The sequence below is a fragment of the Alosa alosa genome, chromosome 24 (genome assembly GCF_017589495.1).
Source record: "Alosa alosa isolate M-15738 ecotype Scorff River chromosome 24, AALO_Geno_1.1, whole genome shotgun sequence".
In the NCBI taxonomy this organism is placed as follows: domain Eukaryota; kingdom Metazoa; phylum Chordata; class Actinopteri; order Clupeiformes; family Clupeidae; genus Alosa; species Alosa alosa.
This window is the reverse complement of record NC_063212.1, coordinates 8,067,609-8,092,479: the sequence shown is the minus strand read 5'-3', so window position 1 is coordinate 8,092,479 and position 24,871 is coordinate 8,067,609. Positions and strand designations below refer to the sequence as shown.

At 45.9% G+C, this 24,871-nt stretch overlaps 1 protein-coding gene across 1 annotated transcript in view; it reads right to left on the bottom strand.

Annotated features, from left to right (window-relative positions):
- Positions 1 to 757: 757 nt before the first annotated feature.
- LOC125289955 (pyruvate carboxylase, mitochondrial-like) overlaps positions 758 to 24,871 on the bottom strand; it is a 219,245-nt gene continuing 195,131 nt past the window's right edge. Inside the window, exons 13-16 of the mRNA XM_048237070.1 lie at positions 21,137 to 21,316; positions 4,802 to 5,050; positions 2,763 to 2,903; positions 758 to 1,020 (exon numbers count right to left, since the gene is read on the bottom strand). Of these exons, the coding sequence (XP_048093027.1) occupies positions 766 to 1,020; positions 2,763 to 2,903; positions 4,802 to 5,050; positions 21,137 to 21,316 (825 nt within the window). The 3' untranslated portion in view covers positions 758 to 765. The remainder of the gene's footprint in view (positions 1,021 to 2,762; positions 2,904 to 4,801; positions 5,051 to 21,136; positions 21,317 to 24,871) is intronic.

The following is a 24,871-nucleotide window of genomic DNA, read 5'->3' as shown; positions in this document are numbered from 1 at the left end:
GTCCTTTGAGTTTCACATTAGTCCAGCTAATTGCAGCCCAATTACAGAAAATCAATGAACTTATTCCAAAAGCTAGAAACATTCATATGAAAAATACCGACTCCACCTGCTTATTTGGCTTCTTATTCACATGCAGTGACATCATGTCCTTCTGAGTGCGACTGGGGCCGCTGCCAACAGATCCATATTTACTAGACTTCCATTCAGAGCTGCACCTAATGCCTACTGATGGCCCTCTATCAAACCCAGCCTTCACAATCGTACCAATTCAGACATTTTTTATATGAAAAAGCATGTCTGAAATAGTTGGGTTTATTCATCCATCGGTTTTGCTCTGGGTCTGTTTATGGTAAAGACACTTAAATAGAGTATTCCTGTTATTTTCGATGCAGGACTCTTAAGGGAATCTTAAATGGTAAACATTACCTTGAGCGGTGAAATATCTCTTAAGCCCTAGTCTGTAGTATTGCATCAGAATCAAAAGTCAGGTCCCTCATGCACAAAACTTTATAAAAACAAAATCAAAGCTCAAATCTTATCTCATTCCAACCTTAAAGGAGAAATCCAGTCAGTTTGCGCTTCTCAAGATCACTGAGTACTGTCTGTACGAAAACAAACAAAAACAATCGGTTTTCCTGCCTCCTGGCTGCGTTAGCTGCTGGCTGTAGCAACCTGTGATCCATATTTTAGGTGCAACAATGTCGCACTGTCACCCCACCTGCCCCCCCCCCCCCCCCCCCCCCAATCGCCCCCACAGTGTCCATCCTAGTCCTCGGTGATCTCCATGACGAGGTCATTGGCCTCCAGCGTGCTGTCGGAGTTCACATACAACTTGGCCACGGTGCCGGCCACGGGCGAGTTGACCACCGTCTCCATCTTCATGGCGCTGAGCACGCACAGGGGCTGACCCTTCTCCACCTTCTGGCCCTCCTTCACCTTCACCTCCACCACTTTACCGGGCATCGGCGCCCCCACCTGGCCAAGCACGTCCTTCAGGGCCTTGGGGTGGAAGTGCATCTCCTGCAGGGGGGAACAAAACGGTTAGGAGGTGTGTGAGTGTGAATGTACAACGTGTGTGTGTGTGTGTGCGGGTGTCTGGATTATAATTAACTGTATTGTGAAGCGTGGTAGAAGTGTATGGTGGTAGAAGAGGTCTAGTGGTCCCTCATATATTGTACCTTGCTTGAGAGCACCAGAATGCATCGTGCTGAGTCACTCTAAATGACTGAGGCATTTCAGATGAATTTCAGACATATTCTTAGTAACTATTAACTTTAAAAACAACTCATCGGAATGTGACATCAATAGTGTGGGAATATTACTGCTCACTGACTAAAAATAACATTCAAAGAGCACAATCAGAAATTATCCTAAAGTGGGATGAGTCACTTCCATAAGATGATCATCAGAAAGTGGATTCATCTCAATTTGCTGGAACAAATCATAGAACATTCTGAAGGGGGCTGGAAAGGGGAATTTGGTCACTGGTGAATCTGACAATTTGAAATCCTCTCTCTCGATCTGTCTTTTTCTCTCCTCTTCCCTTGTCTTCTCTCTCTCTCTCTCTCTCTCTCTCTCTCTCTCTCTCTTCTCACTCTCTCAGAAGCATCAGAGACTGTGGCCACTAAGGAAAGGCCATGAAAAGCTTTCAGCCAGAGGCTTACATGTACCGAAAAAGGAACTGCCTGGTTCTTTTGCGATCACGACAAAAGCAAACTCCCAGCATTATCTGGCATTATCTCATCCAGATTACAGGAACATTACTCAATTTTACAGCTCTTAAGAAACAGACAGGGCTTTTTTGGGGGGTGGGTTGTGAAAATCCTTTTGAGTCCTATCATATAGACATCTTTTTGTAGTTACGTTTTTTTGTGCTCTGATTTTTATGTGTTTAGAGGCTTAAAAGAACAAGGTGTGCACTTCGACACGTCTGAGGTGCATTAATCTGGATAAAGGTTCCTTATCAGCATGCTTCTATTTAAATTCAGCATGGCAACTTAAGGTTTAAATAAAAGACACAAAGCGCTAAACCATCAGGTTCATTTGCTGTGCAAAAGAGAAGAAACCTTACAGTTGCGAGTGCTTAATTCCCTCTTTCTGAAATGATCTTGGTGGGAAAGGATTGCTACAGCACACAGGTTAGACATTAGACAGAATTTGGAATTAAACACCTCTAGTTGTGAAAACAGAATTAACTGAAAGGTTAATTGAAAGGTTAAACTGAAAGGTCTGAAATGAAGTCAATCGAGTAGAACAGCGATTCTCAACATTTTCGGGGATAGAGGCGCACCTAAGGTCAAACCAAAACCCTAAGGCACACACCCACTTACGGTTACTGATAATGATGAATGTCACATGCATTATTATATGCTATAACAGGGGTGTCCATTCTTATATTCCCATATTTTGTGTTCATGAGCTGAGACATGTGTGCTCACATGGCATTTAATAGGCTGCGCAACTGATCTGTAGCCTATTCGACTACTTTATAACACCAGAGGCAAAGCACAGAGGAAAGGCAAATATAACATTCAAACAGGTGCTGCCAAAGTGTTGGTTGATTGGTCGTTTTATGTTGCTAAAGCAGGTAGGTGAGAAGTTGCTAAATCTAACAATTGCAACATATCCTAACAGACACGCTCATAAGTCGTAAACTATGGACTCGTGAGATGGATCTCGTGGGTTCCTCAAAATTCCATGACACACCAGTTGAGAACCACTGAGGTAGACCATGGCTTGACCACTTGGGTGACCACGCTTACCTTCATGGCCAAGGTGTCCTTGACCAGGACAGTGCGGAGCTGACCGTTGAGCTCGAAGAACACTCCCCTCTGGCCGATCTTATTGAGGTTGCCGAGTGCGAGGGCTTTGATGTGGAGGGTCTTGCCCCTCTCCAGCTCAACCTGAGAAGAAGATGGAGAACGTGAGCATATTCTAAAATGAAAGTCTTTTAGCACCCGTAAAGAGCACCCCTGGGTGCTCACTACACTAGAGCTCTTTCATCTCTCTCCAGAAAAGGGCTCCTTGTGTGGGGCAGTGTTATACATATTCTTAAATTAAGCCACTATGAGCCCTTTGCAGTGAAGGGAAAGGGAGGACAAAGAGCTTTTAGAATGAAGGGCATGTGTGTATAAGTATGGACAGATTAAAGGAAAGGGCAGTGAGTGGACAGAGAGGGATGACTAAGACAATGCCCAGAGAATGACCAGGGGAATAGAAAAGGTCCAACTTATGAACGTTAGGAAAGAGAATAGACCTCCTCTGGTTGGCAAGATGATAGAGAGAGAGAGAGAGAGAAAGAGAGGGAGAGACATGGGGGTAGAGAGAGAGAGAGAGAGAGAAAGAGAGAGAGGGAGAGAGGGAGAGAGAAAGAGAATGGGTAAATAAGTGTCCTCTCACATGCGTTTGACGTTTGATTGGCATGCAGACCAAGACAAACGAGTGCAGGCGAAAAGAGACGACGGAGATGAATGAGCCGCACTTGCGTCTGTGACACACTCACTCATTCCGAGGGCCTCCTGGACCATATAATGTCTGTCACGTGGCGGAGCTGGAGCTGGTTGCGGTTATTTTAGTGACCGTGCATACAGTCAGCCAGCCAGTCAGTCAGTCAGTCAGTCATTGCTGCCGCCATGCACGTCACCAGGCCTTTTTATAGCCCTCGCGCTAATCCGTGCTAATCATCCGAAGCTAATGTCTTATTTCACCGGCTATCCACTGAGAGCTATCGCCATGGAGAGGAGACAGAAAAACTCCGACAAACTCTGCACGTCTAAGGATAGCCACGATAAAGGGAGAAAAAAAATCCCCCCAGTCATCTAAACATACAGTGAATCATGAGGTTGGGGGAGGGGGGTAGGGGGAGGAGTGCAATGCGTGGAGGGCTGAATTTTAAGAGCCATCAGGCTTCCGCCACAGTGCATCCGCGGATCCCCTGCTGCAGCTGGTTTAAAGCTCTTTTTTTTTGGTGCGCTTGCTGACTCCTCCGTTTCCCCCCTGCTTGTTTCTCCCGTCCGCCCTAATGGCTCTGATCAGTTATGGTACCCCTTGCCCCTGCTGCGCCCCACGCAGAGGATTCGACGGGAAGCCGAGTGGTGCGGCGCGGCGCGGAACGGAACGCGTCGGTGCCTGCCGGCAGTCGCCCAGGTGGGGTCGGACATGCAACAACAACTTAGCCGTCTACACTTAGCGGCACCTGCGCTCGCTATATACCGCATTCACGACGCGGCCACAGCACGCTGTGCTAATTTAGCGACGGCGCACCCACAATAGCTACAGCTCCGGTAGCACCTGCCCTCTGTCGAAGGCCACACTAATTGAAATGACTATTCTGCTAAAGTTAGCGGAGGCCATCTTGGGGAGGCAATGTCAAGGCACACCAGGCAATGACGTTTGAAAGGAAGGGTTTCTGAAGGAGAACAGCAGGTCCTTGGCTGAAAAGATTGTAAGCTCACATCCCAGGCAGTGGCAAATTGCAGAGGGCTGAAAAGGTTTGAATATGTATTTCTCTGCAGGAACAGGGCGAGAGAAGACAAAAGTTTATGGGGGTGTGCAGAGAAATAGCTGTCAGTAAAACGAGAGGCAGAAACGGACCATGGAGTGGTAGACAAGAAAGGCTAAAAAGAAAATAGAATATGCAAAATAGATGTGTGAAGGCGGGGAGAGAAAGGCAGGAAGTGAAGGAGAAATTCATATTGTGAAAGAGAAAGATAGCGGAGAAAAAGAGAGAGAGAGAGAGAGAGAGAGAGAGAGAGAGAGAGAGAGAGAGAGAGAGAGAATAAGGAGGAAGTGCAGTGCCCACCTCGATCTCTTCAGCGATTTTTGGTCCGTCCAGGAAGAGGCGCGTGTTGAGGCACTCGACGGGGCCGTACTGGGCTGTGAACTCCTTGTACTCCTGGAAGACCTTTGGGTACATGGCTGCGGACATGACGTCCTCCGGCGTGATCTCTTCACCCCACGCGGACTTCAGATTGGCCTCCAGACCCTCAAAGTCCAGAGGGGGCAGGGTGGCGCCCGGACGTCCTTCAATACGGGGCAGATTCTTCAGCACCTTTTATAGGGAACACATCGACACAACATCACCATAAACATGCAAATCTTAACATCAATGCTGTACACTGTTAATCAAACAAACACCTGTGGCTCACATTTCCCTTATGCTATTATCTTAAAAGGGTTAAAAGGCCTTTTATGTTGGATATTACTTTATCATACATAATTTATCAAAGAGAAGCATTAATAAACAAAAATGCCTGTTTCCATGGTTCATCAGACTTTAATATGTTATGGATGTAGCCCCTCTAATGGTTGGCATTTAATATTACAATTTCTTCACAAGTCTCCCAGCGTGTTAGGCTGACCTGGGGCCTGTAATTCTTCCACCAGCACCCCCTGCCTATTAGCATCCGTATTAGCATACCTAATAAACTCAGCATAAAAGTTGCATGCATATTTGCGTGCTTGTGCATTCAAGACAGGTCGGGCGACGGCAGAATGATTCATCAGCAGGTCTAGGGGTTGAGTGTTGAGGCTTCACCCCGCAGCTCCAGCGGCTTGTGTCATGTGAGAATGCTCCCAACCAGGGAGAGGCGGGCGACCGAAAAGGCAACAGAGCATTAAGCCCAGGCTGGCATTAATAATGCATGTCTGACTAACATGCCGTCTTCTGTGTCTACTGTGTCTCCGCTAACCCCCCCCCCCTCCTCCAACCAACCCACCCACCCTGAGCAGAGCCAGAGAACTGCCATCAGTCACCGAGGCACAGAGTGCCTAGTCTCCGATTGTGGCAGCCACTCAATATGCTCAGCAGATGTTTGACTCAATGCTGAATGGCTCCACATATGGCCCTAATATGGCCAGATGAGGTTCAAACAAAGTACATGTAAGTCACTGTTGTGCCACAGAAATAATTGATCAGTAAAACACGCTCGATGATGTTTTATGCCCCCAACGTCGTCTTCCAGGCAGTGCTGCCACCGCTGACTTAAAGGCACCTTATCCTAACCCTAACTCTAACCTTAACCCATGCCTAACCCTAGTGCCTTCCAGGCAGCACTGCCTTGAAGACAACGTTGGGGGCATAAAATATCAAGAAACGTAAAAGCTCACGCTGATTAATTGCCTTTCATATTACACTACAGCAACCGAGACCTTGAAGTTATTTCACGACTTAAGGAAACTAAACAAAACCAAACACAGAAAAAAGAATGAAAGAAAAACCAAACACAGAAAAAAGAATGAAAGAAAACCAAACACAGAAAAAGAAAGAAAAACGTCCTTGGGGCTTGAGGCAGGGGAAAAAAAGCAACGTGATGTGATCCTGAGGCTGTCGGGAGTAAAATTAAAGTCTCAAATACTAAAACGAGAGAAAGAAACAATGACTATCGACTGAATTTGGGGGGAACTAATCTGAACGCGCAGCGTCCTCTGTTCCAGTGTGATGTCTTCTCAGAATCAGTTGATTGAAAAAAGCTAAACTGCATGGCAGCACTGAAACAAGCCTGGACCCTTTTTTTACGCCTCCAATTTCACCACGTGAGTCAAATTGACCTTGGGCCCTCCTCTGGCGTCCACCTCACATACAAATTCGACCTGCTTCCAAGCAAAGGAGAGATGGAGAGAGAGAGAGAGAGAGAGAGAGAGAGAGAGAGAGAGAGAGAGAGAGAGAGCCTGCTCTGAACATCTAAAGACTGCAGTCATTATTTGTGTTTGTGTGTGTTCCAACAGTGGAGGAGTCCTGCTGGTTGGTAAATTACAGTGGAGGTCCTTGGTGGGGAGGGGGACTTGGGACTGCGGGGCCTGACCACCACTCCCTTTTGTCCGCACCAGCTGCAGAGAGGCAGAAAGGCACCGTGCCGGCTTTTGTTCCTCAGCGGCACTGCGATGCCCCCCCACACACCCCACCCTCCCCATCACGTCTCTCTGTTCACGCTTCGCCGTCAGTGAAGGCGAAGTGGAGACATCTCCTTCGGTCTTGCCACACACACCCACCCACACACACACACACACACACACACACACACACACACACACACACACACCCACACCTGACCTTTTGATGCGGCATCAGACGAAGAAAGGGAACGGCGGGCGTGGTGGGCAGGCGCGAGGAGACCGTAGGGGAGACGGAGACCGTAAACATGATAACACCAAGACGCCGCCACTCTGACAGGATTATTATACGCTGGCTGGCGCAGAGGGGACAGTCACTTGACATGAGGATGATTGTCTTGGAGCTTGAGAGAACCACTACATGTGTATGTGTGTGTGTGTGTGTGTGTGCGTGTGTGTGTGTATGTGTGTGCGTTGAGTATTTGTGTTTGCATGTGAGTGTGTAGCAGTGTGCATGCATATCGTGGGCGTGGGATACATGGGATTTAACTGTCACCATTGTGCTTTGAAATGACACATAAGTCTCTTTAAGTCTCTGTGTCTCGCATGGCTTGGCTTCAACACACACGGGTGTGTTGAAATCCTTTTCCTGCTGCTGATTGGACAGACATGCAAGTGACAGGCACTGTGGGCTGTAGTGTATGGGACAGGCAGTGAAATAAAAGAAAGGCAATCAAGACCATCAACTACATGTATGAAATTAAATATGAGTTATTAAGTTATGTGAAGCATGTCAGTATGGCAACAAGAGAATAAAACCAGAAATCAAATAAGTCACAGCCTCGCAAACACAAAAAGCTAAGTCACCATGTCGAGCTTTCATAGGCAGCATCAATATGCGGAACAAGAGAAGAAAGACCAACCCGACGCCAACATGGCTTACTTTCCTGACTGAAGGAAATAAATCTGGTCTCTTGGCGCACACAGGCTCAAATAGCAATGAATGCGAAGTAAGATCGACTCCTGGCAGCCAGCTTGTTTGAGAGCTCAGCTCATGTCCAACACTCCGTCATTTCACCGGCACTTTGGAGGCTGCCGCTGGGTCTACACAATTATTCTGGGGCTCGGACATTTTCCGAGTGTAAACAGCAAACATTTGCTTTCTTTGCGCTTGTTTTTTGGTCTCCTGTCGTGACATGAGGCGCGACATTTTGGGTTAATCTGGAGAGTGATTCATGCATCTGCGCTGATGTGCCCCCGCGTGTCGGACCTATTACTCGTGCGTGCTGGCCCTGTGGCGCTGAACGCAAGGCGCTCCGGTCGAGGCTTGTCTGTGTCTGTTCAGAGCCACAAATCATAATAAACATTGCTGGCTGAAACTTATAAAGACTAAGTGGAGGCTAAAAAGCCAGCCTTGATTTGATTTGGCTTCTCATCTTGGTTGTATGGATACAGGAATTTGCTCTTCTGTGAAAGGCTTTTGAGTGGCAATTAATACCCATCTACAGATGCTAAGCAGGTGATAATTTGCTGGTTGAATGCACAATTCTGAGCAAATTCATCATGTCACTTTTTTGGTTCCTGTGTAGGTTGCAGGCGACTTGTAGGAAGCTTCTTTTCAGTGCAAAACCCTCTTCCTTTTCAAAGCCTCCAAAGTTCTTCGCAATTCACTTGATTTTCAAAGTGGGGTGGCGGCTGCTATACACAAGGACTTTCCAAACCTGCTCAAGGGCTTGCTTAATGACGTCCCGGTCTGCTTGTGCTTGACAGATGTCCCCTCGATAGCCTCTCCTCTCTCAACAGGACACTCCAAGCTCAAAGTCACAGCCTTCTCAAGAAATTGGCAGGCGCTATCGACTTTCCAAAGACATCCCCCCTTATTTTGTGCATTCCTTTCACAGAAAGCAGTGCGGTGAGACTGTGCTTTCGCTTCTAAAGCCAAGTTGCTTCTTCTTTGCCTTCTGCCACCTCTATACCCCTCTACCCTCTCCCCTCATCCCCAGCCCTAGAACGCTCAGCAGAGCAGAGAGCATGGCGGCTATTAGCACGCCGCGCTAAGCTAATGCACTCGAAATTACTGGTAAAATATGCTAATTATCGCACAGGCAGTGAGAGAGAGGGGGACTATGAAAAGCATAAATGAGGGTGAGAGAGAGAGAGGAAAAGGTTTAGTGGTGCTCTCTCTTAGGAGGGATAAAGCACAAAAGAGGCCGGCGCAATGCCATTAGTCACAGCGGATGCAGTTCAAAGATGCCTCTCACATTTGGGAGTCACTCTTCATTAATTTGACTGTGTTTGAGGCGATTTGCAGCCTGAAGGGGTGCTCTTGTGTTGATGTCAGTGTGCATGTACATGTGTGTATATGCATATGTGTGTGTGTGTGTGTGTGTGTGTGGCTGCTTATGTGTGTGTTTGTGTTCATTCATTTCATCAGGAGTCCCCCCCCCACAGCCCCAACCTATGCCATGGCAACACATAAGGTTGTCCTTTTTTTATTTCTATGTTTAATTGAAGTGTCGTCTCTGCACACTAATGCTCTTGATCTCTTGGAGCACTGAGGCGCTCGAGTGCTCACCACTGCTGTCACTGCCGTGGGAGGCAGCAAGGGGTTAGTGGCGCCCCCCATGGTCTCCAAACAAAAGTGTGTTTTGTAGGGGGGAGGGGGGGGGGGGTGCTCTCACAACTAAAAGATAGGCCCTTTATGTGCTAGCCCATATAATCTCTTCATTTTCTTCACACACAAACCCAGGGCTATGATGCGAATGGTAATAGTAGCTTTATCTGAGCTTAATAAAGACTAAACTGAGTGTTAATAGAAATGCAACGGTGAAATTCAGCCCATATATTATTGAATTAACTCATATAGAGAACACTGAACACTTATTAGGCCTATATTATATACATGTAATGTCTTAAAGGCATCGGTGGCGTGACTAACCCAAGACTGTTAAACCTCTGGTGTAAAGGCTGTGACTACATAGCTTTTATTATATAAAAAAAACACCTAAGCAACCTTTGCAATGCCACACTATGGTTATGTTTATGGCATCTTAGCAGACTTTGTGTGACGGAAGGAAGTGCTCACTTTTTGTAATATTTTGTCTCTAGCAGGCAAATACATGTCGTTGATTGACAGATTGATATGAAAAGAGAAACAAATGCTCAGAGTTTGACTTGAGTGAAAAAAAATCCCACAGCTAACACATATTTCCGGGCTTTTTTTGGTGTTAATGTTATTGTTAATGTCACATTAGCCTGTGTTACCAGATTCAATTAGCTAAATGATTAGCAATTTCACAAGTTCCAGTTTCAAATTGGCCTTTGCCTCATTACTGTGCTTTATTAATGCCTCTCAAATTGGCCTTAAGGATGCCAGTACAAAAAGCATATTTGGCAAGGTTACCAGCCAGGGACTGGAATGGCTCACTGTAGACCACGCAGGAGTCACTGTGCGGCCAGGAGTCAAGCGGGATGCACGTATAGCATACTGTACTCTGAAGTATTTCCAACGGAGAAGAACAATAGCAGACGATGGGGAGGGGGCGGGATTGTTTTGTTGCTGTCGTGACGAATGTTGAACATGAAACAAGAAACGAGGATTAAATGAGGGTAAAAAGGAAGGGGATGCATGAGGCATGACAAATCTGGCACATCATGGCAAATCTTACACACCTCTTCCTGAAAATGCCATGACGTGTATGGATTTGTTGACATTTCTGTGTTCCACCCATTTTCTCGATCTCCTGTTTTATTGATTCCAATCTTGGCTGCTGGGCTGTATGTGAACGTGGCTACTGGCTAGCCACATGTACAGTGCACTGGGTGGAAATTTTTTTATTATTTATTTTAGTTATTTTGTCCTGTTTCAGTTTATGTATCAACCTTTTCCTGCCATTTCAGTCACTCGAGAGTATACAAACAGGATGATGCTCATTTTTATATTTATCAATTTCTGAAGCTACGCTATGTTGATGGATGGATGGATGGATTCGTTAGGGACATAAAAATTAGTTCCAGGAATACACATGAATCAATAACGAGCATTAAACTCAGAAATCATTTTAGGATCTAGAAATGTGTACCATAGGACTGACACTGTCCTCTTGTACCGAATACATGGACCTTGTAAACATCTGTGCCCTTTTGAGCCTCTCTGAACATTTCTTTGAGGATGGATGTCTTTCCTGTGATTTGAGTATTTTTTAGGTCTTGTTTGTCTATTGGTGTCCATGTCAGCGTATATGTGTGTGTGAGTGTACATCAACACCACGGCGTGTTTGAATGTGTGTGTATCTGTGTGTGTGTCTGTGTGTGTGTGTCTGTGTCTGTGTCTGTGTGTTTGTGTGTATCTGTGTCTAAGTGTGTGTGTATGTGTGTCTGTCTCTTTGCTCTGTGTATCTGTGTGTGTGTGTGTGTGTGTGTGTGTGTCTCTGTGTGTGTGGATCAGTGTGTGTGTGTGTGTATGTGTGTGTGTGTGTGTATCAGTGTGTGTGTGTGTGTGTGTGTGTGTGTGTGTGTGTGTGTGTATCCGTGTGTGTGTATCCGTGTGTGTGTATCCGTGTGTGTGTGTGTGTGTGTGTGTGTGTGTGTGCGCATGTCATGCTCACTGGTCCCTGTTCGCTCTTTTGTGTTGGCTCTCTGTTGTTTCCGTTTACCTGAGCGAGGATTTGTCTGTCTGTCTGTGTGAGTGTGTGTGTGTGTGTGTGTGTGTGTGTGTGTGTGTGTGTGTGTGTTATCAGAGTGGGCGCTGGGCCATGGAGGAGTGGGCCAGCTTATCCGAGTGGATCTGCCCGCGGCCTGATGCTACCAGATACAGTCTCTGCCCAGAGGAAACATTGTCTATCAGCTCATACAAGAGTTGTCCAACATAAGCGTTAATGCACACACATAAACACACACAAACTCAGAAGCACACAGACACGCACGCATACACACACAAGCCACACACACACACACACACACACACACACACACACACACACACAAACTCACATAACTCGTATGCTATGTTACACCATCACACATTTCTTAATAGATAGAACTATGTTTCTCTCACTTACTCATGTGTTCATATAAACACACACACACACACACACACACACACACACACACACACACACACACACACCTTCCATTTACATGCACATCAGCACACAGAGAACTTGCAGCAGCTTGTTTATGGTGTCAGTGAGGGAGGGAGGGGGGGTCAAACTGGTGGAGGGGCCGGAGGAGGTCATTCACTGACCCAGCTGCACTGCAGCACGCTCGCCCAGAGGCTCTCACACACACACACACACAGCTTCCTCTCAAGTAAACACACACTCACAACACATACATACTCTCTCCCAAATTGGTGGACAGTACATCTACCAAGAGGCCTTACATTGCTAAGGGTGGTGGTTACACAACCACACACACACACACACACACACACACACACACACACACACACACACACATTTGAATAAATAATCATGAATCCCTTTTGGACATGGGTCACTGTATGTCCTCGCATAACACACTGAGGCCAAAATACAGTACATGTTCCACCACTAAGCAGAGATGGTCAACAGTATAGTTGGTTATGCTACTGTAGATGGAGTGTGCTGCCTCAGTCCTCAGTAAAAATACAGAGACTGTGGAATAATCTACAAAAATACAACCGTCTTGGCCTTACAGGGAGAAGACAGTACAGTAGAGGTAAAGATTAATCCTCCAAAAAAGGGAGATTACTGGTGTGACAGAAAGAATCTAAACTCACACGCCACCAAAATGGAGGATATTTTGCGCTGCATAGACAAAGCAGCATGGAGAGAAAAGATGTACTATTTGACAATCTTGCCATGTCACAGTCAGTTTAAATCTTCATGTAAAAAAACAGAGCCCAGTCACACAAGGTAACTTCACAAGCCTGTTGTGTCTCTGGCTTCTGCGCTTATCTTGCATACAGCAGTAGTGCTCGCAGGCACACACACACACACACACACACACACACACACACACACACAGTGATTTGACTGAGATTCCACATGAGATTCCACCCCTCTCCAATGCTCAACATAAATACAAAAATATCGACCAAAATAAGCTCCTTTAGAGATGGTGCTATTCTATAAAATGCAGCAGCAAATGGTTTTGGTGGAATAACACCCCCTCTACAGGCTAGACCATGGACCTTTGAGTATGTGTGTGTGTGTGTGTGTGTGTGTGTACATGCAGGTGTGTGTGTGTGTGTGTGTGTGTGTGTGAGTGTGTGTGTGTGTTGTGTGTGTGTGTGTGTGTGTGTGTGTGTGTGTGTGTGTGTGTGTGAGTGTGTGTGAGTGATTGCATGTGTGAGGGTGAGAAGAAGGGCTTGCATGATCAGCAAGTTAAGCGGGCATGTCAGGAGGCGCTGTGTTAATAAACCATGTCCAGGCTGGGGCATAATGAGGACGTGTGTGTGTGTGTGTGTGTGTGTGTGTGTGTGTGTGTGTGTGTGTGTGTGTGTGTGTGTGTGTTTGTGTGTGTGTATGTGTGTGTGTGTGTGTGTGCGTGTGTGTGTGCGTGCGGATACACTGGGGAGAGCAGCCGATTGCTAAGTTCAACACACACACACACGCAGGCAGGCAGGGAGACAGACAGCTCACAGCGGCTGATAGGGCGGTGCCCATGGCCAGAGGTTCAGCGTGACATCGCTCTTGTTCAGCAGGCTGCGTGGGTCTGTTGGGAGAGCTGATACATCACGTCACCCATCCCTGCCAGGGCCCTTGTAGCTGTACCACACAGCGTCAGTGAATTAGGCTTTATCCTCTCTCTCTCTCTCTCTATCTATCTTCATCCCTATTTCTCTCTGTCTATCTTCCTCCCTCTATCTCTCCATCTCTCTCTCTCTCTCTGTTCTCTGATGATTGTTCCACTCCGTTCCCTTGGTCTTTCTCTCCTTCACCTCAACCCTCTGTGTCTGTCCATCCAGACAACACATTGGGCAGTATTACAACCCCGGCTACAAGAGCATATCAAGATAACATGCTGAACTGGCCCAGTGCCCAATCTCTCTCTCTCTCTCCTTCACTCATGTCACTTCTCTCTTTCCTTTTTACTCTTCACATGAGCTCACTCTCAAACGCCCTCTTTCTCTCCCTCTATCTCTTTCTCTCCCTCTATCTCTTTCTCTCTCTCCTAGTCCTCTTTCTTTGCTTTCTCTGCTTTTAATGCTTCAAGTGTGATGACTCTCCATGGGTATTGTGTGTGTGTGTGTGTGTGTGTGTGTGTGTGTGTGTCCCTCATCTTCTATTCCTCTTTCGTCTTCCTGTCGCCTCGTTTGTGTTGTTTATGTTTTGTTTATGTGTGTTTATGTGTGTGTGTGTGTGTGTGTGTGTGTGTGTGTGTGTGTGTGTGTGTGTGTGTGTGTGTGTTTATGTGTGTGTGTGTGTGTGTGTGTGTGTGTGTGTGTGTGTGTGTGTGTGTGTGTGTGTCTGTATGGCTGTTGGGGGGTAGAGTTAAACAGGCATGATGGGGGATGTGGGGAAGTGTCTCCACTGCTGACAAACAGCTTCTGATCTTCTGCTTTTAGACTTCAGGGTGCTTCACTCCTGAGGGAACGACTGCAACTTAGGGAGAGTGGAAGAAAGAGAGATAGAGAGAAAAGAAAAGAGAGAGAGAGGAAGGAGGAAGAAAGGAGGATGGGGGAGGTGTGTGTGTGTGTGGGGGTGGTGTGTGTGTGTGTGGGGGGTGTGTGACAGATGCATAGAGAGAAGAGGGACGTGTTCTAGAAAGATGTGCACTTCAGAGGAGCACTTCTGCCAGATATCACTTTCAGCTCAGACTCTACTCTTCCTCACCCCCTTCCTCCTTCTCTCTCTCATCTTCCTCCACCCTCTCTTTTCTTACTCCCTTTCTCTTTCTCTCTCTCTCTTCTTCCTCCCGCTCCCTCATTACCCCCCCCTCTCTCTCCCTCTCTCCCTCTCTCTCAGCTGCCTCTGAAGTTGGGCGTCTCAGCAGACGAGTGGCTGTCTGGTATCTGCAGCGCTGTGGCTCTCTGCTCCCCGGAGGCTTATCAGGGCGCAGGCCTCGCCCCACGCCTGGCACCAACCGCCACCGGAACCGCAGCGCCAACCACACGGGCGGGCTAATCCTAGCCATGGCCACGGATAAAGACAGGGTTACCGCACAGGAGACAAGAGACAGCACTCACATACACACACAAACACACACACACAGAAGGAGAAAGAGAGAGAGAATTGCACATGGAGATGAACACAAACTCATACAAACACACACACACACACACACACACACACACACACACATAGACAGGCACACAAATAGTCTGCATCCACACACACACACACACACACACACACACACACACACACACACACACACACACACACACACACACACACACACTTTTTTACAAAATTGTGTGCATGCACAAACGCACACCAAAAAAGCAAGCCCAGACACAGACACACTCAAACAGAATATCTTAAATTCATTCAAACACACGATTTTGCATATGACTCAAAAGCCTCGAAGACTCGGAGGAACCTGTGAATAACTTTTATGTCATCCAAGGTAACTGTAACTGTCTCTCACCACACACTCTCTCAGACACACACACACACACTTTTCAGCAGTGAAATTCAGAAACAAAGTCTTTGACGCTCTGTGTAAAATGGCCATAAGAGACCAAAAATACCCCAAAATAAAGATAGCAAAACACAGTCTGAAAGAGAGAGAAGGAGAGAGAGAGTGATAGAGAAGAGAGGAGAGAGAGAAAAGAGAAGAGGGTGAAAGAAGAGAAACATGTTTATCCTCTCGGGAATAAATTCAGCATGCAAAGAAACACCGACATCAAAAGCACCCCAGTCTTGAAAAGCCCCGTCTCTCCCGGTCACTCAGTTAGTCTGCATTTCCTCCCCTCTCTCTTTCAATTCAATTTAAAAGAGCTTTATTGGCACACACAAGTACATATATATATATTCTGATATAATCAGAACACCACATGTACAACAGCAGGTGTCTCCGACCCATGCACTCAGGTTAATATGTGTGCTTGTGTGACTGGACTGTGTGTATGTGTGAGTATGTGTGTGTGTGCGTGTGTGTGTGTGTGTGTGTGTGTGTGTGTGTGTGTGTGTCTGTGAGTGTGTGTGTGTATTTATATGTGTGTGTGTGCATTTGTATGTGTGTGTGTGTTTGGCCTGGAGAAGCAGCTCTGAGGCCTCCCTATGTAGAAGCATGATACCAGGCAGGTAAGGGTGGGCCTGGGCAGAGGCTACTTCCCAAACCACCCACTGGCCAGTGGCCGCCCTCTAGGCTACGTCCTCCCTCTTCCAATGACCGCTGAGGGAGGAGGAGGACAAAGAAACCTTCTGGGCCAGGGAGGGTACACAGAGTCAGCCATTTTGGAGTGGGATTAATGAATGCGTAGTGATGTGGAAATAGTGCAACTAGTAGTCAATGCTGTGGACATTGTGGCTCAGCTGAGAGATAAGTTTTGGTTACACTTTACTTGACAGTATCGACATAAGAGTGACATATCACTGTCATGAATGTGTGATAAACAAGTCATAAACGCTTATAACATAACGCTTCTGTTATTAAGTGACATTTGGTTTTTGTCATAACAAGTTAGGATTATGGTTAGGGTTAGAGTTAGGGCTAGGGTTCATGTGTATGTTCATGACAGTGTCATGTCACTCTTATGTCGATACTGTCAAGTAAAGTGTTACCTAAGTTTCTAGTTTCTAACCCCTCCAAGAGACTCAGGAACCACAGGTACTGATGAAAAACACATATCAATACTGCACTGAATTGGGATGAAAGTAAAAACAAAGTAAAAAGTCAAAGGAAGCTTGTCAGTGTACGCTGGTGGGTATTTTGGCTATGACTCATGTGTCTGGAGTCTGGGTTTTGTGCTGGGTGAAGCGGGTTCCTGCTAAAGCTCACATTTTAGAAGCTCTCAGCCTTCACCTCAGCTCCCTCGGGGGGATAACAGCAGTGCGGCACACGCAGCACTCTGACCATTAACTCGGACTTTCTTTCGGTCATCCGCTTGAGTTTCCAGCCCCACCTCAACACTTTACGCGACGGGCTGTAACAGCCCTGGCTTATTACTGCCGATTTTGCCGGTGTGTCTTCACGTCTTCTGCGGCGTGCAGATTGACATGCTGACGTGATGTCTGCTGCATCTTGCTTGCTGATGCGGATGGGCGATTTCGAGGGGCTTCTCCTGAGAGCGCAGCAGCTCCTCACTGATACTCATGCCAGACAGCTGTGTTTGACAGTGACAATGATGCCTCTAAATAGCTATGCTATCCCGCAGACAAATCAGAAAAATCTCATCTTGAAAATTTGACACCTTGGAATGATCATATATATATATATATATATATATATTTAATCACTGACATCTTTTGTCTGTAGTCTGTAGTCCTGTTTTGAAAACTCCTAACACAATCAGCACAACATCTGGTGTATTCACAGTGTGCACTCAAATAGAGATGATTCTAAAAAGTTTAACTTTTCTTTGCATGATAGCGCATCCAAACCCAAAGTTATGGATCATGGTTTGAACACAGGATGCCGGAAATGAAAACCTACTGTTTGAAACCGTAAACATATTACAGTATAACGCCTCTAATCCTGCAACAACAGCAAACCTAAGGTGATATCGAGACGCATGATGCTTGAATGAACTTGATCAATAAATATGATCAATATCAATGAAATAAGTGATTTACTGTAATATGACACAGACATATGCTCTTTTAAATTCACTTTACTTTACACTGCAAAAAGGGTACACTGTAAAAAACAACCTGGTCTCGGTTGTACTACAACAGAGACCAGGTTTTTTACAGTGCCTACAACCGAGACCAGGTTTTTTACAGTGCCTACAACCGAGACCAGGTTGTTTTTTACAGTGCCTACAACCGAGACCAGGTTGTTTTTTACAGTGCCTACAACTGAGACCAGGTTTTTTTTACAATGTATGACAACACGGTTGAAATTGAAACTAAGTGATTGTGTATTTGTAGGGTGTATTTCATACAAAATCTGGCAACCTAGGAGATGTCAGACTAATATAAAAAATGAATGGATCAATGATTTTAAAATGAAGTTTGATGGCCATGCAAATTACGGGAGTTTTCCGGGAGAAATACCAAAACGGGAGGATGCCGGGAGATGACCTTGAAATACGGGAGAACTCGGGAAAAACGGGAGTGTTGACAGGTATGGCCTAAACTCATCGTGTGGGAAATCAGATTATCTGTCAATATTGGGCTTTGAAAATAAGGGATATTTGCTCAGTAATAGTAGCCTACATTTTTGTAAAATTTATAGAGCAACCGAGGGGAAGTTAAATTAGAAATTAGAATCGTTGGAAATTGAAAACACATACAAAAAAAGATTCGGGGCTTTTGAAAAATGATTCGGGGCTTGAGCCTCCGAAGCCACCCCCTCGCTCCGCCAATGACTGAGGGGCATATTATATGTACTATCGCTATGTTTATATTTAAAATTATTAGCAGACACTTTTGTCCAAAACAATGTACATTATATTTTAACCAAGGACCAAACGAAACACACCAGAGAGGTAGCTCACCCCTCCTTTCAGTATTTCCAGAGAAACTCCACACAGGGTTTCATTTTTGTTTGGTGGACGGGCTGCCTCCTCATTGTTTGTTTACAGTTTTCAGAGCCTGGGCTGCCTACAACAGAGACCAGGTTTTTTACAGTGCCTACAACCGAGACCAGGTTGTTTTTTACAGTGTAGGCTAAAACCTGGCAACCCAAAACCCAAATAAGGAAGCTGGTGCCGACTGCACAGCCTGAGTCTCGTCGTAAGCAAGCGGGCTAGTTGAATGGCCTACTCCAGAACTAGCTGTTGTGAAATTGTTGGAAATTTAATTGATTAACACATCACATAAACTGTTATTGAGTGTTGTTGATACACTGAACTTGTGTCCTCGGAACCAAATCAGACAGTAAGCAGCTTTGGAGTTTTGGAAGTAGGCTGCAGGCAGGCAGCTGGTGGATACATAACTGGCATGCGTAAGGTAATGGTAAGGTAAAAGCAACGACCGAAATGCATTGTTGAAACACGTGTATGAAATGTATTACATATGCAAACACAGATCCGGTATAAACACCCCCACCCCCCCACCCCGAAAAAAAGCTAAGCTGCTGGTATGGTTTAGGCAATGCCAGAGCCGAGATGTTTTACGTCATAAACCTGGCAGGAAAGTTCAGAGCGGCACAGTCAGTTTAAACAGGAAGCCGTCAAGACATTAGGCAATTAGGCTACTGTACCCGGAATACAAAAATAAACTTCAGAAAGACAGAAAGTTTGTTGTACTGTAGAGTCTCAATGACCGAATCAGTAGATTTAGCTGTTGTCAGTTCAATTCATTTATTGTAGGCTAGTAGGCAAATATGAAACGGAGATGTAACGTGGCTACCAGCGGGATTTTGAACTTGCATGTTTCATGCATTTTAGGGCAAAGAATACCATGGGATTGATGTGTTCTCCATTTGAGGAATGTAATCAATTGCGGACGTGCACAGACAGCTCAGACACAGAGCGCAGAGGCCTAGGTTAGGCTACTTTCACTTTCTAGAGTGCGCATTCATTACGTAAAAGATGCTTCATACCAAAACAACGATCAAACATTATCAAATGTATCATGACGTGTTGTCACAAAGACTTAGGCTACTCCAATTAGAAAATCGAAACCAAAATCATGTAAGAGTAAGTGTTCTCTCATTGACGCCTGTAGGCTTATAAGGAAAATGCGATTTCAGTTTGTAAAATGTATCCCCTTCCCTACTGAATTAGTCCCCCTTATGTGAAGCACTGAAGGGGGGAATTCCCCATTTTGAAAAATTAATTTTAAGCCATGGATTAAACTTAGCTTCATGTGTTCCACTGAACATTAGCCTATAATAGGTGGGTTCACAATGTGTGGGGCTGTGCTAAACCTGACCATAACTCATAAAAAAACGCTTAATTAACTAAGTGCATGCTGATCAGATAGGCTATGCCTATAGACCCCTCTTGAAAGAACCAAAGTGCCAGTCAGATATAGGCCTACCTTTAGTCTCCATTTTTAAAGTCTCAATGTGTCCATCAGTTTACACAGAATTCACTAGAAGTCATGATTTAAGGGGTTATTTTTCAAAATGTTCTGCCGGGGGGCATGCCCCTGGACCCCCCTAGCCTTCCTGTCTGTGACACTAGGCTAAGCCCCCAATGTTTCAAATGTCTGGCTCCGCCCTTGCCCTCAGTCTTCTGACATTTTATACCAAAGTATAAAAGAAAAAAAATGCATCACTAATAGTCAGTGGGCAGGGGGACGGGCAGTCAGTGGGTGTCTAAAAACATCAAAGTGTAGCATTTAATATTGAACCTTACAAGCTTTGCAAGACCTAGAGATGTCTCCTCTGTTAGAATGAAGCTCATCATCTCTCTAACCCCCAACTGTCTACAAAGTCAACTGATGACTCTGACCACCGCTTTTACCGCTGAAAAAGCAAAAAGGTCTAACATGTCTTGGTTTCGCACTCACGTCAGATCCACAATCAACAGCCTTCAGCCACTCCGTGTATGAGAGTTAAGTGCAACGGTCATTAGAGATGTTTCACCTTTGGCATTCGTCCATTCTTTCGCTGGACGGCGGTAATGATTTCTTTAAATTGCCTCCATTGACCCCTTCTGACACCCGGCCGTGTCAACAGATTTATGCAAGTGTTGTGATTGCGCTACAATAGTCTTTTTTTTGTAAATGCCAAATCAAATGTCTCCTGGCAAACAGGCATCTACAGAATAAACCATTCTCTTCTGCATCAATTTCTGTTCAATTTCAAAAGTACTCTTGATCTACAGAGCTGCAAGTTAAGTTTATATTCAGTGTAAGGCAATATGTGTAATGTATATTAGATTACTGAGGAATCCTTTCATTACTATATGAGAACAGTTCTCAGTGCTTGCCAAACATTTTAAACACTGGGGAAACACCTGCTCTACAGTTTAATGCATTCTTTTGAGGATGGACTGTGCTAACTTGGTGGTGTACTAACATGACAATCTGTTCGTCATGGACTTGTTTGTTTATCATTTACATATTATTAGCCATGTTTTCAAATGGCCACTTGGTCCATTGTATTTATAGTCTGATTATTGGATGGATATGATATGAGTTTTGGACCAGGTCACATGAGACGATGGTCAGTGAGAGTTCAGGTTCGGTTACCGAGGTACCATTGATTAGAACAGTAATAGATAGAGCCAGTGTCAGGGACAAGCGGGGACACTGACCTTTGACCTGAGCGGCTCGGGGAAGCCTCCGTGGGGGATGCCGATGAGGCCCTGCAGGTACTCCACCACGGACAGCGGGAAGGAGAGCTCGTCGGCGCGCTCCTCCACCTCCGCCCGCGTCAGCGAGTTCTGCACCATGAACTGGGCCAGGTCGCCTACGATCTTGGAGGACGGCGTCACCTAGAGGAAGAGAGAGAGAGAGAGAGAGAGAGAGAGAGAGAGAGAGAGAGAGAGAGAGAGAGAGAGAGAGAGAGAGAGATGAGCATGGTCCTGTTGAGGCTGGAGAAGGAAAGGCTAGGCTAGCAGGGCTAGCATGGCCAAATAAGATGGGCGAGAGATGAATGACACAATGAAGGTCAGAAAGAAACTACAGAAAGAGAGAGAGAGAGAATTGAACCTTAATGAAAAGATGAATATTAGAAAGGAGGAAGCACTGAAAGGAAGAAGTATTAGAAGAGTGAGGCAGGAAGTACTGGAGGGTAATTTACGAGGAGACAGACTGGGGAGAATAATATGAAGAGAATTTGTGCGGTAAATGTTCTCTCCACAGCCAGTGCTTCCCCCCGCCCACTCCCCCCACATCCCCTTTTAAATACAAATAAAGGCGAACAGCGGCACCAGACCTTGGCCACTCTGCCAACACCGATCTGGCCTGCTTTGTCCTGCTCCCTCAGGCCTGCTACTGAGATGCAGTTAAATGGCTCCTGAGTTGCATGTGGAGCCCAAACAAATCCCACCATTAGTTTTTGCTCGTTTTTCCATGGGCCCGACAAAAAAAATAGAGAGGCAGGGAATAATCAATAGCGCCTGAACAAATGCAAGGGGGGTGGTCGATAGCACCAGCATGCATTTAACACCATGCCGACCTGGCGTACTTTATGCGAGAAAGGGTTTTCTCTTGGCAAACATGCATGCATGCACACACAGCACGCATACACACACATATACGTAGACAGAGATGCGTGCAAACAAATATACACATGCACGTACACATATACGTTCACACACACACGGACACACACACACACACAGACACACACAGAGGTATGGATGTGAACATACACACACAAACACACACACACACACACACACACACACACAGACGTATGGATGTGAACATACACATACACACACAAACACACACACACACACACACACACAGACGTATGGATGTGAACATACACATACACACACACAGTGACTAAATCATCCATACACGCTGTCTCCCGACGAAGCGTTCAGCACCCTGCTGGGACCGAAACTGGACCAGAACAGATTGACATAAAAGCTCCGGGGATGCGCACGGGAGAACAAGGGAGGACCGCTGGACCGGAGGAGACACAAAGACGGAGAGGGAGACGGAGAGGGCCCCACCCACCACCACCCACCACCACCACCACCACCCTCCCTACCTCCAGACTTCACCCACCACACCGTGGCCAAAACCCACAGAGAGCTGGAGCCTGGAGGAGCACAGTGGTGGTTTTGTGAGATGCTAATAAGGGAGCGCTACGCTGCGCTACGCCCCCCTGTCTGCTTCATGTGCAGGGCTTGGGAATCGCTTCTGGTGGCGCGCCATGTTTAGGAACAGAATACACTGGGGAGACAAGCTCTCTCCCCTCTCTCTCTCCTCTCTCTCTCCCTCTTTCTCTCTCTCTCTCTTTCTCTCATTCCTCAGTCCAGGGCTCAGCAATATTGGGTATTCATTGTGTCCCTGTGCGGCGTGCTGAGTTTTTGCTAATGCGGCTTTAAAGTGAAAGCAGAGGAACTAAGCTGTATCAATACGGCTTATTAGCCAAATTGACGACCCGCAGGCCAACTAATGGACTCGGGATCCGCAAGGTTTCAATTCAGACTTCCAGGTGGAGGAGGGAGCTTGGCCAGTTGCTATGGACACAATTATTGAATCATTAAAAGACACTGAAGGGGCTAACAGAGAAGTGTGGTCATCGGCATTGTACGAGGGGAGATGAAATGACCTGTTCCAACTGCTGTTCCCTCCGCAAGTCATTTGCTTGTCACGGTTCATGACGTCGAATGTTATCAGTTGTCATTTCGGACTAATCAACGAGGTGGATAGTTCCAGCAAATGACGGGTGTAAGTGGAAGCATTGGAGGAATGAGTGCCAGCCAGATGCAATGTGGCGTTCGTTGAGCACTTTGTTGAGTCTCTGGGTGATGAGTATACTGTGTGTGTGTGTGTGTGTGTGTGTGTGTGTGTGTGTGTGTGTGTGTGATATGCGAATTGAAGCTTAGTGCTCTATTGGGCTGCTTCCGCTAAGCTACAGCTAGCCCTGTTGTTGCCATATGAGGAACAAAAAGACACAAAAGATAAGTAATAGAGAACACAAATCACCACTCACACACATATTAACAATAGTTGTAAATAGCTATACTGTAGGGTGGTAAAACCTATTTATCATGCAAACACACACACACACACACACACACACACACACACACACACACACACACACAATCACACACCATTATTCTCTTATTCTATTCTATCTTCTTATTATTCTATTATTAGTCCGTGGATGCTGGTAAGCTACTGCAGTTCTTGGAAAGGAACCTATCGTATGTGTCAGTTCAATCACTGTTGTAAGGCTACCATATCTACTGCTGGCTGACATGCTGCATCTGTTTAGCCAACGGCACACCACAACCTAGCTTTCAACCAGCGGAGACAAGTATGTATGTGCATGTGTGTGTGTGTGTGTGTGTGTGTGTGTGTGTGTGTGTGTGTGTGTGTGTGTGTGTGTGTGTGTGCGAACGTTTGTTTGTGCATACTTTGTGTCCGTATTTGTTTACAATGTGTCACAGTCTGAGAACGCGTACACAGAGAGCCTGTGACAGGTGTGAAAAAATGGGAGTTTTCCCAGGTGACAGAATGTGGACCCGCTACAACAACAAACTGATATGTTCAAATTAGAGAGACAGAGAGAGAGATACAGAGAGAGAGAGAGAAGGATAGATAGAGAGAGAAAGAGAGAGAGAGAGAGAGAGAGAGAGAGAGAGAAAGTGAGAGAGGGACAGCAGAAGGCAAGAGATTTGGAGGTTAGAGGAGGAAAGAAAGAGCTGCATGGCACAGCATACAAATCACAAACTAGATGAATTGGAGAGTTCTACCGCTTCCTTGGTTTTCCATAATCGACAGGTGCAGAGAGAGAAAGAGAGAGAGACAGAGAGAGAAGAAAGAAAGAAAACAACAGGGAAGGACAGAATGGGCCACCACCGCTGCCGTATCAGGGGCTGTGGTTCATTGGAATTGATCGTCGATCGTTTGATTCGCGCTTCGGGAAGGTGGCAGTGGCAGCCAGACAGCACCAAACGCTGACAGCACCAGGCCTCGCAAATCATTGATTGGCTCCAGCGTGGGTCGATGGCTGGGGAGAAGTGATAAAAATCCTCTGGAGAACCCGTAGGAGTGAGGTCACTATTCACAAACAACGCCTCGCAAATGGGGAACGTTCCCGCAAATCTTCGCTCAAGGTCACCGAATCACCTCTATCACCTGCTATATAGACAGAACATTACAATCTATATGGGAAAAAAAGAGCAAGATGAACTTTAAGGTCACATTTATCTTACTATTATTTTCAGTTTTGTATCTTCTTGCTTCTTTTGATCTCTGAGAGTTACCAAGCAATATTTCATTGTATTTATATTTAAATAAGTTAAGTCTTATTTCTTATTGAAAAGTCAAAAAATCGCACACTGGAGGGTATATTT